The sequence below is a fragment of the Myotis myotis genome, unplaced genomic scaffold (assembly GCF_014108235.1).
Source record: "Myotis myotis isolate mMyoMyo1 unplaced genomic scaffold, mMyoMyo1.p scaffold_m19_p_5, whole genome shotgun sequence".
Classification (NCBI taxonomy): domain Eukaryota; kingdom Metazoa; phylum Chordata; class Mammalia; order Chiroptera; family Vespertilionidae; genus Myotis; species Myotis myotis.
In genome coordinates, this window is record NW_023416357.1 from 15,007,712 (window position 1) to 15,024,355 (window position 16,644).

At 39.0% G+C, this 16,644-nt stretch overlaps 1 protein-coding gene across 1 annotated transcript in view; it reads right to left on the minus strand.

Annotated features, from left to right (window-relative positions):
* Positions 1–16,644, minus strand: part of DNAH5 (dynein axonemal heavy chain 5) — a 192,769-nt gene that overhangs the window by 27,681 nt on the left and 148,444 nt on the right. Inside the window, exons 67-69 of the mRNA XM_036308556.1 lie at positions 3,497–3,740; positions 2,417–2,531; positions 1,737–1,927 (exon numbers count right to left, since the gene is read on the minus strand). Coding sequence (XP_036164449.1) covers positions 1,737–1,927; positions 2,417–2,531; positions 3,497–3,740 — 550 coding nt within the window. The remainder of the gene's footprint in view (positions 1–1,736; positions 1,928–2,416; positions 2,532–3,496; positions 3,741–16,644) is intronic.

A 16,644-nucleotide genomic window follows, 5' to 3' on the forward strand; every position in this document is an offset into this window, starting at 1 on the left:
AGTAATATAACTTTGGAGCCAAGCCCATGCTGGATTCTATCCTAGCTCCACCTTGCCAAGGATGCTAAGCTCAAAGTCATTTCCACAAGGAAATGCAAGCCTGAATTTAGGATATCTGGAACTACTTTCCCCTAGGAAAGCTCAGTAAGCTAGAGGACCAGAGTAGTGAGGCCAGAAATCAGTAATATATGATGCATGTCTATCTAAGGCGTTGTCTCTCTAGATCACTCACCTTCTACTTGCTCAGCTTTAGGAAACTTAGGGGAAAAAAGAAACCTGAGGAGCAAGGGTACAAGAGACAACAAATTGGAGGGAGAGAGAGAGAATTGTCCATAAACATACATTTGTAAGCTCAGGTCTAGCTGAATGAGTCTTTGCTGCTACTATCTGATGGATATGCATATGTATATGAACATGAATATGCATATAATATATATCTATATCTATATCTATATCTATATCTATATCTATATCTATATCTATATCTATATCTATCTATATATATATATATAGATATATATATATATCAGTATGACTACACACTCTCCAGGGCACAGCATGTGCATATACACACCCCCTCCCTACTATCCCCATTGGGGTTCTCTTCAAGGTTCTCTGCAAATCCATTCTCCACATAACGTCATGAAAATCCCCTCCAACCCCCAGATAAAATGGTGTCTTATTTTTAAAGGCTTTGTTTAGAAAAGTATAGTAGATAAAACCATTTAGACCCCTACTATCATTTTCACAGGCACTTTAAATATTTGCTGCCTTGCCCAGACTATGTGACTCAGTGGTTGAGTGTCAACCCATGAACCAGGAGGTCACAGTTCAATCCCCAGTCAAGGCACATGCCCAGGTTGTGGGCTTAATCCCTAGCAGTGCAGGAGGTAGCCAATCAGTGATCCTCATCATTGAGGTTTCTCTCTCTCTCTTCCTCTCCCTTCATCTCTGAAATCAATAAAAATATTTTTTAAAAAATAAAATAAATATTTGTTGTCCTGACATTCAAGAATGTGACAGTGAATTTATGTTTCCCCACCTTCCACTGGGCTGTCTTGTTTCAGTGTATGGTATAGGGGACCTGTCTGTGAGCAATGCTTCAGCAGATACAGAATAGTGTCCACAGGCTGAGCTGCACAGGTGCCTCACCCACCCACTCCAGCCACCGGCTTGCTTGGCTTTCCCTCCATCATATTCCTTGCTTTTAATGGAGCCCTTGATGCCGGCTCCTCTTCCTTCAACACTCTTCCTCTAAATGTCCCCCAGAACCAGTGCTATGCTCCTTCAGGCCTTCGCTTACCTATCCATCTCTCAGGGAAGTCTACCCCATTAAAGATCCCATATATCCCATTTAAATTTTAAACCTCCCCTACCTCACACACCCTTTATCCAGCTCTGTTTTTTCCACATGCTTACCAGATCTTCACATACTGCATAATGTACTTATTATTTCATAATTTTTTTGATGTATCACCCACCCAAAAATATATAAACTCTACAAAAGCAAGATTCTTCTTTTTGCTCACTGATGTGTTCCAAGTGCTTATTCTGTGCCTCACACACAGTAGGTTCTAAACAAATATTCATACAATAAATGAACAAATATCTCACATAAATGCAATCTTCAATGAAGTGCAAAGAAACTATTATAACCAGAAGAAATTACTGCACAGAACCTTCACAATCATTCCTATCCCTGCAGCTATGTATAATGCTTCAGAGATGATATTTACCTTTAATAAGGGTGAGAAACTCTTCATGCTTGACCCAGTTCCTCTGGATGTCAATCTTCAGTGTAAGCAACAAGGTGAACAGGAATTTGTGCTCCTCGTACAAGCCCCGGGCAGCATACTTATAGACCTCATAGGTCATGTGTTCTATGATATTAGCAATCCTTTTGCTTGTAATTGGGCTCTTGACAGACCTGGAGCAGAGAACATTATAATCAGACTCATCCCCGTGCCCTTTTCAGTTGTACATAAAAGCAACATCTTGAATGTAGAATAAGTAACTTTGGAGGGCCAATTCTTATTTTGTACACAACAAGGGTAAGACCTGCAAATCTAAAATAACAAGCATTTTCTCATTGTGAAATAACGTAACAGACTCCATAAGGTCTTCTAAATCAATTTTATCCAACAGGCATTATCACTCACAACAATGTCTTGGGGATTTTCTTGTTTAACCGAAACACATGAAACCACAGGAATCAATCAATGGATGAACACTTGGTGGAGCTTTCTCTGAGCATAAAACGATACATGAGAATGATTTGTTAACACAGTAGCTATTGCACTAATCTTAGATTTAAAAGAGAATAAGACTCAGCAAAGCTACAGAAAATTATAAATGTAAAGTCATCATCTAGACCACAGATAGAGAATTCAGGTTGCCTTCCCAAGCACATACACACCTGGCTAAGGAAAGGTCAAATAAGCCCAGAAACTGGCGGAGCGAAGTCTGATACATCTCATTAACCAAGCGCATCTCGGTGATGAGGAAGTAGAGGATGCTGCCCCGAGTAGCCACTGAAAGACAAAGTAAGGCTGCATGTACTATCAGGCTGGAAAGTAAATGACCCAGGGACCGATCGGCCTCAACTCTACATGAAAACAACAAGTTTTATTTCTATGTCTTACCGATAATTATGTATCAGCAGTGGGAGTCTAGAGTGATGCTCATCCTCTGTATTTAATTCTTACTTATAGGCTTTGTTTCAGTAGTCCACTATTTGTGTTGCTCAAATGGCACTTTCCATTTTAGAATGTCTAGATCCCCTGCAAGTACACTTTACTGTTTCTTTATAGGCAGAAAAGACAACTGAAAGGATAGCAAAGGTTTTAACACCTAGCAAGTTGTGTAGGCAGTGAAAGGACCTCATTCTTAAGTGCCATGAAGAAGCTGTGCCTAATCTTGGCCTAAAGCTGGCAAAACCAGGCATCGCAAAGAGGATGCACCTGACTCTTCATTGGTAGAAGATATGGTTTCCATTATTTTCCCAAGAGGAATGATAATTTATTAAAGGAGATTGAATTCTTTTAGCACAATCCTCTAGTAACCAATGAACAACACCAATTATCAAATTGGTGGATAAGACTGAAGAGACCAAAGAACTACCTTCCAAATACAAAGACTACAAACAAAACAGTAGCTATTTGTCGTCAAATAATAAACAACTAATGAACAGCCCAAAATTCGTGCATCAATTCCTCAGATTTTACTAATTTGTAGTCAGCTGGTCTTTTACAATTCTCCCTTTTAGTTCTAGTTTAAAAATAAGTTCACAGGAACTTTAAAAGATTTGCCAACTAACATGAACTGGAAAATTAACATCACTATAAAATATTGTCATCTCAATTTTACTTAAAAGAAATGCCACAAAACATAAATGGCCACCCCACTTTGCAAGACCATTGGCCTAATGTCAATTTTTCTAATTCTCATTTATTTCCCACTTCATTTTCCTGTGACATTAGTTCATTACCAAACTCACCAGGCCTGTACTCCTCCCGGGCTGAGTTAATTTGAATTTCTGTATCAGCTGAAATTTCCAGCTTCTGTGTCACCTCTTCGGCGGTCTTTTTTGTGTTACTCAGCACAATAATGAGTCCCTCATCTTCCACCAGGGACCCCTGGGTACTCGTCAGCCGGTAAAGCAAATTATCTTCTAACTCCTTCATTCTTCTTTTGTTTGCGGTCACATCTTCCATAAGATGAGTTCTTTCTTTCTCCAATTCCTGTTAATTTGCATAAATATATTTTCTTCCTTAATTAATAACTATTTTTTGGTCAGTCCTTAAAAAGTTAACATACAGGGCTGTCCTCAAGCTCCTATAGTAGAGTTACCATATTTGGTTGAAAAAAATATATAAACATCCAAGTAAGAGAAGGAGGATTAATAGAGGAAAGAAGAATTGGTAGCAAACAATGTGAAATTTGCTAAGAGTATTACCAAATCCCCTTTACCAACTATTTCTTTTCTAAAGTCAAATCATTTTAAGTGACTTCTGTGATTACACTTAAGCTTGTTTTGAAGATGACATATATTTGAAAATATATTGAAGTGTATTTGAGGACAAATGTATATATGTCTCAGATTAAATACATTTACTTCTGCAGTTACATTTAAATGGAAAAATCTTCTTTGCTTGTAAAGGTGCTGTTTTCTCCAACTGAAGTGAAGAAGTGTCTTCCCTATAGGTCTTTTATTGGCAGCTTGGGAGAGAAGGCTTCAGAAGATTGTTGTCCCTATTGGCTATTTCTTCCTCCTGGTAGTTAGAGAGTGAGAGACAGTGGAAGAGAGGAAAGGAACGGTGGGGTTGGTGAGGGTTGGGGAAGGAGGAAATGGCTATGACATTGAGCACACCAGCAGAAGCAGGAAGCCCAGAGGCTGGGCGATAACAGAACGCTTCTGGCACCAAATCAAATTGTATGTGAAATTATCATTATGCGAGAGGCTCTAACTTTGAAGCTAATAAAAGAATCAAAAAATGGGAAGGACAATGAGTAAACAGGATTTAAAGATATAGTCATGTCTTGGTATCAGAAATACAGACATAAAATTCTATGTAACCAAAAAAACCATGAAGTTAAAATCAAGATTGGGGTAACACAATTGCATTAAGACAAAGAGAAAGACCACTGGCCTCTGCTTTCTATCCTAGCCAGTTAACCCCCACTGATCGAACAGTTTTGGTGGGTAGGCTCCTACCAGGCTCCCAACTCATGGTCTGAGCACAACGTGTCAGGTCTGGTAATAGTCTAGAAAAGGAAAACTCCTTTAAGCAAAACAAAAGCTTTGCACTGACATTAATTCTTAATTCTTTGAGATGTAGCAACTCAAGCAAAACCTGCTCTTATTATCTTTGTTTCCATCATTACTTATATTTGGAAGCTTCCTGAGTAGTTATTTTAATTTATTTATTCACTAGATGAGAATCTCAAATTTTTTTTTTTTTTTTTTTTTTTTTGGATTAGCACAGTTCTGTATTTTTTTTTTTTTTATTGCTTAAAGTATTACAAAGGGTATTACATATGTGTCCATTTTATCCCCCCGCCCTAGACAGTCCCCTAGCCTCCCCTATCCCCCAATGTCTTATGTCCACTGGTTATGCTTCTATGCATGCATACAAGTCCTTTAGTTGATCTCTTACCCCCCTACCTCCTGCCCCGTAACCCTCCCCGGCCTTCCTGCTGCAGTTTGACAATCTGTTTGAGGCAGCTCTGCCTCTGTATCTATTATTGTTCAAAAGTTTATAATGGTCTGTATTATCCATGAATGAGTGAGATCATGTGGTATTTTTCCTTCATTGACTGGCTTATTTCACTTAGCATAATGCTCTCCAGTTCCATCCATGACGTTGCAAATGGTAAGAGTTCCTTCCTTTTTAGAGCAGCATAGTATTCCATCGTGTAGATGTACCACAGTTTTCTAATCCATTCATCTACTGATGGGCACTTAGGCTGTTTCCAGATCTTAGCTATGGTGAATTGTGCTGCTATGAACATAGGGGTGCATATATCCTTTCTGATTGGTGTTTCTGGTTTCTTGGGATATATTCCTAGAAGTGGGATCACAGGGTCAAATGGGAGTTCCATTTTCAGTTTTTTAAGGAAACTCCATACTGTCTTCCATAGTGGCTGCACCAGTCTGCATTCCCACCAGCAGTGCACAAGTGTTCCTTTTTCTCCACATCCTCTCCAGCACTTGTCGTTTGTTGATTTGTTGATGATAGCCAGTCTGACAGGTGTGAGATGGTACCTCATTGTTGTTTTGATTTGCATCTCTCGGATGATTAGTGACTTTGAGCATGTTTTCATATGTCTCTTGGCTTTCTGAATGTCCTCTTTTGAAAGGTGTCTATTTAGGTCCTTTGCCCATTTTTTGATTGGATTGTTTATCTTCCTTTTGTTAAGTTGTATGAGTTCCCTATAAATTTTGGAGATTAGGCCCTTATCGGATATGACATTGGCAAATATGTTTTCCCACACAGTGGGTTTTCTCATTGTTTTGTTGATGGTTTCTTTTGCTGTGCAGAAGCTTTTTATTTTGATGTAGTCCCATTTGTTCATTTTCTCTTTAGTTTCAAGTGCCCTAGGAGCTGTATCAGTGAAGAAATTGCTTCGGCATATGTCTGAGATTTTGTTGCCTTTGGATTCTTCTAGAATTTTTATAGTTTCCTGTCGTACATTTAAGTCCTTTATCCATTTTGAGTTTATTTTTGTGTATGGTGTAAGTTGGTGGTCTAGTTTCATTTTCTTGCATATATCTGTCCAATTTTCCCAGCACCATTTATTGAAGAGACTATCTTGGCTCCATTGTATGTTCTTGCCTCCTTTGTCAAATATTAATTGAGCATATTGGTTTGGGCCGATTTCTGGGCTCTCTATTCTATTCCATTGATCTATATGCCTATTCTTGTGCCAGTACCAGGCAGTTTTGAGAACAGTGGCTTTGTAATACATCTTGATATCTGGTATTGAGATCCCACCTACTTTGGTCTTTTTCAGGATTGCTGCAGCTATTCGAGGTCTTTTTTTATTCCAGATGAATTTTTGGAGAGTTCGTTCTAGATCTCTGAAGTATGCCGTTGGTATTTTAATGGGAAGTGCGTTGAATTTATAGATTGCTTTGGGTAGTATGGACATTTTAATGATGTTGATTCTACCAATCCATGAACACGGTATGTTCTTCCATCTGTTTATGTCTTCCTCTATATCTTTTTTCAACGTCCTGTAGTTTTCTGAGTAGAGGTCTTTTACCTCTTTAGTTAAGTTTATTCCTAGGTAGCTTAATTTTTTTGGTGCGATGGTAAACGGGATTGTTTTTATAATCTCTCTTTCTGAAAGTTCACTATTGGTGTATAGAAATGCCTCGGATTTCTTGGGGTTAATTTTGTATCCTGCTACATTGCCAAATTCATGTATTAAGTCCAGTAGCTTTTTGATGGAGTCTCTAGGGTTTTGTATGTATAATATCATGTCGTCTGCAAATAAGGACAGTTTTACTTCCTCTTTTCCAATTTGGATGCCTTTTATTTCTTCTTCTTGCCGAATTGCAATGGCTAACACTTCCAGTACTATGTTGAACAGGAGTGGTGAGAGGGGGCATACCTGTCTTGTTCCTGTTCTTAGGGGAAATGGTGTTAGTTTTTGTCCATTGAGTATGATGTTGGCTGTGGGCCTGTCATATATGGCTTTTATTATGTTGAGGTATGATCCTTCTACTCCCACCTTGCTGAGAGCTTTTATCAAAAATGGGTGTTGAATTTTGTCAAATGCTTTTTCTGCATCAATTGATATGACCATGTGGTTTTTTTCTTTCAATTTGTTTATGTGATGTATCACGTTTATTGATTTGCGGATATTGTACCATCCTTGCATCCCTGGGATAAATCCTACTTGGTCATGGTGTATGATCTTTCTGATGTACTGCTGGATCCGATTTGCTAAGATTTTGTTGAGGATTTTGGCATCTATGTTCATAAGCGATATTGGCCTGTAATTCTCTTTCATTGTGTTGTCTTTACCGGGTTTTGGTATTAGGGTGATGCTGGCTTCATAGAATGAGCTTGGAAGTGTTCCTTCCTCTTGAATTTTTTGTAGTAGTCTGAGGAGAACAGGTTTTAGTTCTTCCTTGAATGTTTGGTAAAACTCCCCTGTGAAGCCGTCTGGTCCTGGGCTTTTGTTTGCTGGAAGCTTTTTGATGACTGCTTCAATTTCTTCCATAGTTATTGGCCTGTTGAGATTTTTAGATTCTTCCTGATTGAGTTTTGGAATGTTGTATTTTTCTAGGAATTTGTCCATTTCCTCCAGGTTGTCTAGTTTGTTGGAGTAGAGCTGTCCATAGTATTTTTTAACAATCATTTGTATTTCTGTGGGGTCTGTTGTTATTTCGCCTCTATCGTTTCTGATTTTGTTTATTTGGGTCCTCTCTCTTTGCTTCTTGGTGAGTCTGGCTAGAGGTTTGTCAATCTTGTTTATCCTTTCAAAGAACCAGCTCTTGGTTTCATTGATTTTCTGTATTGTTTTTTTGGTCTCTATGTCATTTATTTCTGCTCTAATCTTTATTATCTCCTTCCTTCTGCTCACTCTGGGGTTTTCTTGTTGCTCTCTTTCTAATTCTTTGAGTTGTAGAGTTAGATGATTTACTACCATTTTTTCTTGTTTGTTGAGATAGGCCTGTAGAGCTATAAACTTCCCTCTCAGGACTGCTTTCATTGTGTCCCATAGGTTTTGGATTGTTGTGTTTTCATTGTCATTAGTTTCCAGGATGTTTCGAATTTCTTCTTTGATTTCATTGGTAACCCAATCAATATTTAATAGCATGCTATTCAGCTTCCAGGTGTTTGAGTATTTTGGGTTGTTTTTATTGTAGTTTATTTCTAATATTATGCCATCGTGGTCTGCGAAGACGCTTTTTATGATTTCAATTTTCTTGAATTTGGGGATACTTTGCTTGTGACCCAATATATGGTCTATTTTTGAATATGTCCTATGAGCATTTGAGTAGAATGTATATTCCCTGGCTTTCGGGTGAAGTGTTCTGAAGATGTCTATTAAGTCCATCTGATCTAGTGAGTCATTTAGGATTGCTATATCTTTGCTGATTATTTGTCTAGAGGACTTATCCAGTGCTGTCAGTGGTGTATTAAAGTCCCCTACTATGATTGTATTGTTGTCGATGTCTCCTTTGATATCTTCCAGGAGTTTTTTTATGAATTTGGGTGCTCCTGCATTGGGTGCATATATGTTTACCAGGATTATATCTTCTTGTTGTATTGATCCCTTTAGTATTATGAAGTGGCCTTCCTTATCTCTTGTTATGGCCTTCACTTTGAGGTCTATTTTGTCCGATATAAGTATTGCTACCCCAGCTTTCTTTTCCTTTCCATTTGCCTGAAAGATATTTTTCCATCCTTTCACTTTCAGTCTGTGTGAGTCCCTTCTAATGAGGTGGGTTTCTTGTAGACAGCAGATGTATGGGTCATGTTTTTTTATCCATTCAGCCACTCGATGTCTTTTGTTTGGAGCATTTAGTCCGTTTACGTTTAAAGTTATTATTGAAAGGTACTTGTTTGTAGGCATTTCTGTTTTTGTGTGGCTGTTTTCTTTCTGAGCTTTTTATTTCTTATTTTTATACCAGTCCCTTTAGCATTCCTTGCATTGCTGGCTTGGTGGTGATAAACTCCCTTAGCCTTTTTTTGTCTGTGAAGCTTCTTATTTCCCCTTCAAGTTTGAATGATAGCCTTGCTGGATAGAGTATTCTTGGATTCAGTCCTTTGCTTTGCATCACTTTGTAAATTTCCGTCCATTCTTTTCTGGCCTGATGTGTTTCTGTTGAGAAATCATTTGACAATCTAATGGGAGATCCCTTGTATGTAACTTTCCGTCTCTCTCTTGCAGCCTGTAAGATTCTCTCTTTGTCCTGAACATTTGCCATGGTAATTATGATGTGTCTTGGTGTGGGTCTTTTTGGGTTCACCTTGTTTGGGACTCTCTGGGCTTGTGTGACTTTTTTCTTCCCCACCTCAGGGAAGTTTTCTGATATTATTTCTTCTAATAGGTTTTCTAATCCTTGTTCATCCTTCTGTTGTTCTGGTACCCCTATTATTCGTATGTTGTTTCGTTTCATGTTGTCCCAAAGCTCCCTTAGGCTCTCCTCCTGTCTTTTCATTTTTTTCTCCAATTGCAGTACATTTTGGGTGTGTTTTGCTTCCTTGTCTTCTAAATCACTAATTCGGTCCTCCGCTTCTCCTAGTCTACTGTTGATACTTTCAATGGAGTTTTTCATTGCAGCTATATCACTCTTCATATCTTCTTGGGTCTTACTTAAGTTGTTGATTTTTTCATCTGTTTCTTCTAGCTTCTTCCATATGTTATCGATTTTTTCATCTGTTTCTTCTAGCTTCTTCCATATGTTATCGATTTTTTCATCTGTTTCTTCTTGCTTCTTTCTGAGGTTGTCGATTTTTTCCTCCATCCGGTTTATGCACTCTAGGACCCTTATTCTGAATTCTTTTTCTGTCATGTTGCATGCCTCTGTATTACTTAGCTGCTTTTCTGGAGAGTCCTCCTTCTCTTTCCTTTGGGGGTTTCTTTGTCTACCCATGTTTGATCTCACTGACATATCTAGACGTTGAGTCGTTCAGTGGCTGCTCCCTTGGTGGCAGTGACTCCTTGGTCTGCGGTTCCTCTTCGGGCGGTTGCGGTAGCAGCTGCTCTTCAGTTGGCAGCAACTCCTCTGGTGGGTGCTGTTCACAGCTGTGGTGGCTCTTCTGGCTGGTGGGGCGAGGTTTCACGTACAGCTGCTGTTCCTCAGCAGAGGGTGTGGTGCTCAGGAGGTTGCTGTTGCTTGGATCTGCTAAGGGAACCCTGTTCGGGCGCCAGATGCCGGGGTCCAACCCCAGCAGGTCCAGGGGTCCCCAAAGGTGTAGATGGAGTCGGCGAAGAAGGAAGGACACGGAGACAGTGTTCAGTTGATCAGCAGCCTAGCCAGGATCTCCAGCCGGGATCTCCAGCCAAGTTCTGGTCGAGAATCTCAAATTTGAGGTAATGTAGAAATTAGTACAAACAAGTGACATTTAAAGATCACCATAAAATTTCTTTCCAAATGCAGTTATAATAAAAAAAAAACATTCACACCATGTTTACACTAAGAAATACAATGATAATAAAACTAAAGGGAAAAACTTCAATTATTTGTATTGCCATAATCCAAAATTTCATACCTAACACCATCATTTCTGAGTTCCTCAAGGTGAGCTTTATGAAAGTCCTCACCTGAAGACGGGTAAGGTTGAAGGAATAGAGCAGCGGGAGGAGTGATGGTTTTGACATCAGAAAGACATGTTTGAATCCAAACTCCCAGGACTTATTAACTACATGACCTTGGCCATGTTACACAATTCTACAAGCCTCAGTTTCTTCATCTGCAAAATGGACATAAAAACAGCTCCAAGAGTGATTGTGAGGATATCACTATTAAAGCACCTAAAACATCAACTGGATGGATAGCTGCTCAGAATGTGTATCGTCCCTTCTATCGCCTCCCTTGATTCATTTCCCTCATGGATTTTTCAGAAAGATTATAATGTGTATTTAGAAATGAGTAGTTTGAAAAATAAAATCATAAGTTGGCCCAAAAAATCATACTTTAGATTTCATATACCATCATAAAAGCATAATGATGTAGATGAAAGGGGATGTTAAAAAGAACTTTCTACTCTTGCACTCACACTCAGGATATGTGCTTCCCTGTCTGCAGGGACTGTCAAAACCAAAAACTGCCCCAAGTCTTACTTGAGTCTTTTCCTGAGCAACAGTTTTTCTTCTGTCCATTTCCCCCCAATTACATAGCCCCTGCCCTAACTGGGGCATTAACTATTACGTATTCCATGGTGGACTACTCTGACCACACTTGGTCTCCCTTTTCTACTCCTAAGTCATTCAGAAGATCTCCCTTAGCTTTTGGAAAAAGGCCAAAATTCTCAACATACTTCATATAACCTGTCACTACCTACATTTCCAACCTTGTTTCCACTTCTGAACTATGGGATTGAAACCAAAATTATGCCTCTAGACTAAATAGATACTTTTTGAAAGAAGATATAAGGAAGGCCAAGAGACATATGAAAACATGCTCAAAGTCACTAATCATCCAAGAGATGCAAATCAAAACGACAATGCGGTACTGTCTCACACATGTCACAATGGCTATCATCAACAAATCAACAAACGACAAGTGCTGGTGAGGATGTGGAGAAAAAGGAACCCTCATGCACTGCTGGTGGGAGTGCAGACTGGTGCAGCCACTGTGGAGAACAGTATGGAGTTTCCTCAAAAAACTAAAAATGGAACTCCCATTTGACTCAGTGATCCCACTTCTAGGAATATATCCCAAGAAACTAGAAACACCAATCAGAAAAGATATATGCACCCTTATGTTCATAGTGGCACAATTCACCATAGCTAAAATTTGGAAACAGCCTAAGTGCCCATCATCAGATGAATGGATTAAAAAACTGTGGTACATCTACACAATGGAATACTACGCTGCAGTAAAAAAGAAGGAATTCATACCATTTGCAACAGCATGGATGGAAATGGAGAGCATTATGCTAAGCGAATTAAGCCAGTTCAGAGAAAGATAAATATCATATGATCTCACTCATTTCTGGAATATAAGGATCAACATAAACTGATGAACAAAAACAGATCCAGAGATGCATCGATCAGACCATCAAATATCAGAGGGAAGGTAGGGGAGGGTGGGAGTAAGGGGGAGAGGTCAACCAAAGGACTTGAATGCATTCATATAAACCTAACCAATGGACACAGACAATAGGGGCGGGTGGGGATAAGGACACATATGTAATACCTTAATCAATAAAGAAAAAAAATTATGTCTCTAGGTTGCTTTAAAAACCATTATTAATAAAATAAACACAGTTATTAGTAATGCATTCAATAAGTGGAAAATTATTTAATTCCTGATTTAAAAAGTAATAAGTAAAAGCTTGACTATGATTCAGATGGTGTGGTCAATTTAATACTATTGTTAACACTTTAAAATAAATTTGTCAATACAGTAATACATTTATATTGCCAAAGGCTTGAAATAAAGCTAAGCACTACATTTCCCCCAAAGCTTGAAACCAAAAAATAATATACTCCAAAGAAAATAGTACAATTTAAAGTAGTATTTGGGATTACAAAAGCAAAGTATGTATTACATGGTACAAAAGTGGCCCAACACTAGAACAGACCATAGTTGTGAGGAAAAGAAAGTTATCTTTGAAGGAAAATAGAACAACTGCTGCTTGCTTTTCACTCAAGATTTAAAAATAGAAAACCTACTTTGGGATAAGGTTTTAGGCATATTTTAATTTGTATGACTGATTTACATTTATTTCTGTTGACTATATAAAAAGATAGTTCTTTTTCAAATTAATATGAAGGAGGAAAATTAATCAAAATAATTTTGTCTGTAAGCATTTTTCCCACAAAGGGATTATGTCTTACACACACACACACATACACACACACACATACACACACACACACACACACACACACACAATACAGTAAACATTTGTGCTCTGTAATTCTATATTCTAAGGCTACAACGTAAACTTTTTATATAAACTGTGAAAACTATCCCCAAAGTGAATAAGAAAACACAGCAGTTATTCGGTATAAGTTCAGGAAATGTACTATTTATTAATTAAATGATCAAAAAGTAAGGGCTTCAACAAAGATGCAAATGAAAACTAAAATCCTTTGTGTACATAAATGGCACCTGTAACCAAAGGTTTGAAATCAGTAACAGAAAAGAGATGACAGCCTTTCAGAGTTCTCATTTCTAAGGTATCACCCAGGCTTTCATTCCCTAAGATTCCTTCTCTTCTGCACTTTACATTGCTAATTAAAACAGAAAGATTAAACAACAGAACTCGGAAACAGATTTATTTTTTCTCTCCCACCAGGGAGCTGGCAATAACACTGTCTGTTTAGTGTCTTTATTAAATTACTTCCCATATCAGCTCCACCAGGTTCAGGCTCCTCTACCTCCAAAGGAAATCAATCATCCGCCTGTCTGCTCATCCGGAATTCTAAACAACGATTACCCCAGAGGCTTTGCATGGCGTGACAGTAGAAGTTGTTCATTGATATTAGTATTTTTCTCCTAATACTGCAGAGGTCTCTTTGAGTTTCCAACTTGTTGTTCTCTGGGACCAAGGTCAGAGTGAGCCTAGGAGACTGGGTTTTCTTTAAAGGAAAGCTGCTGGAGGGCCACTGGGTTACTGCCTGCTTTAAATGGTCCCGATCCATCACCTTCTGGTGACAACAGAGGCTGTCTGAATCTACTCACAGGTACATCAATCAGGTCAACAATTGAATATGGCCTTGGTGTGAACTTGAACAGCTCACACATTTAAAATGACTGCCTTGAAGCACACAGAAAAGTGTAAAGTGAATTCAAAAGTCTGCCGTCCTTGCATTCATAGGCTCTGGGGTTCCTTTGGTTTCTGAGGCTAACAAAACTGTGGGTCCAGCCAGCTGTACAGCTGAGCACTCCTGAGACCAGATCCCGTGTGAGAGGCCTCCTTACTACCCGTGTTCCCAGGACACTAGGAAGCTGGTAAATTATAGAATCAGAGAACAGTGGTCTTTCCCTTGCAGCATAAGCTACAGCTCCAAGCCACCTTCCACAGGAAGAACCTACAGGCCAGTGAATGCACAACTCATGCTGACTGAAGACGCTCACCATTTGTTTCAGCCCCACATTTAAGGGATTTTTTTAGATGCTTTCCAACATCAACTTCCCATCGGTGGGATCTTCCTAGCTTCCAACACCCCCCTTGGCTCTACAACATTTTATACTGACATTCTACATTCATATTTAAAATCACCCAAAAAGTGATCATAGAGAGACTACATCATCAATGAAGTCAAAGGAACAATTTCAACCTAAGAAAACTTTTTATATCTGTGTTCATATGACACAGACATGGGCTGTTCTCAACTGAGTCACTAGGTTATAGGCCAGCGGTTCTCAACCTGTGGGTCGCGACCCCTTTGGCGGTCGAACGATCCTTTCACAGAGGACGCCTAAGACCATTCTGCATATCAGATATTTACATTATGATTCATAACAGTAGCAACATTACAGTTATGAAGTAGCAACGAAAATAATTTTATGGTTGGGTCACAACATGAGGAACTGTATTTAAAGGGTCAGAAGGTTGAGAACCAATATATATTCTGTATCTGGACCAAAGGACTGTAACATGGATTGAAATCTAATGACAAGATAGAACTAGCAACTATGGCACAACTACTGCAGGAAGTTTATTTTCCACGCTTTTAATAATAAGCAGCTCTCCAAAAAGGGTAATACATTAAGGGGATGATGATGTAGCCAAAGAAGGGATGACACAGAAAATCACATGATCTTAAATCAGCACAAAAGGTGTACAGAGGCCATGAAAACTTGAGGTGTGAAAACCAAGCACTGCCAAGTCAGCTCCGTGAGCTGCACCAACCCCAAGTCATGTGTCCCTGTTCTCACTGAACTCAGTGCTTTTCATCTGGGCACTCAGCTTGAGAATCAGATTACCCATTTTTAAAAAAGAGTTTATCTGTAAAGTAGGCAGAGAAAGCTAAACATTGGGAAAGTATTAACTCCTTGAGAATTCTAAAATTATTTAGGCAGCCAAATAAAGCAAAAGAAAGTAGAGTGGTTTTTAAAGTGGGGTTCAGGTCTTCTGTGGTCTCAGGAAAGATTTCTCTTTAAAAAATAAAAAGGAAATCCGATACCACCCCTATCTCTTGCTATTTGCTTTTTCTTTAAAAATGATCAGAGATCTAAAACATATTTTCTTGGTCAGTGTCACTAAAATCTGAAAAGTTTCAACAAGATTTGAATATTATTCTATAAAGTAAATGAGCAAAAGAAGTTCTTAGGAACAAATTAAACTTTGTTATTCCCAAGCTCCCCTAAATCCATTCTTCTATTGCCTCTAAGCTCTCAATGATTCTGGACAATATAGGCAATGCCTGGAAAACACCAGAGTCCACCTCAGAGCCACGGGCCACCACCAGGCCAGAGAGACACAGTAATCAGAGCAGATTCGGGGATACAGTGGGAAGAACAGAAGCTGCAAAATAACAAGCTGCTTGTGAAACATATGCCACTTAAAATCCTCCCAAATTAAGTCCAGCAAGAGGGAGACTTTGCTTTAGAGAAAAGAAAATTCAGGTTACATGTTGTATTATAATGTGGTTCAGGGTAAGAGACCCTCTACTATCCTAAGGAACGAGTGTCGTGTCATGTTACTCTGACCACACTCTTTGTTAAGAGTCGTTTACTGTGAGACTGGAATGGATTCTGATAATGAGATGACATTCAACTTTCCCAGGAAGTATGAAAAAAGCTGGGCCAGGGATCCTTATTGCCTTTTCAAAGCTGTTTGAAGTCTTGTTTTCAAAGGAGCTTAAAGTGCTCCTCGCTTCATCTCAAACCTCTGCGGCCACAATCACGGCTCAGCGCTGGGCTGTTCTGTTTTGTTGCAACCACAATCTGTCAGACTAAATAATTTTCTAAGGAGACTCTATTCATCTGAGCTGAATAGAAAGAAAACCAAGGACAAGGTTATTATTCAAACTGCCATCAGAGTCCCTTATCTCCCTGAGGCCAGGGCCACCGGTGAGGCAGAGCCTCAAACACCACACTGGGTCCTGCCCCGAATATGTTACATCCTGTGGATCAAGATGCCCAGTTCTTCCTGCCATCATGACACAGCAGCGCTGAGCTTCCTCAACCACCTCCGCCGAGATGCCAAAAATGAACAAGTACATATTCTGAAGGTGTTATCTCTTGATAGCTAGTCTGTGGCAGGCATTCTAGCATCCGTTCCTGCCATTTTTTATTTCCTGATATTTTATTTGTGGAAAGGCTCAAGCATGATACAATATACAAAAAAGGAAAAGTAATGGGGAGGGAAGACTCCAAAAATTCTGCCAATTTAACCAAAATAAATCTGTAGGCCAGTGTAGCAGGTGCCATAAAGTAAACTAAGAATCCAGAAGAAAATCAATAGCACCTTTCAGAGTCCATCCAGTTTCACCAAAGCAGTC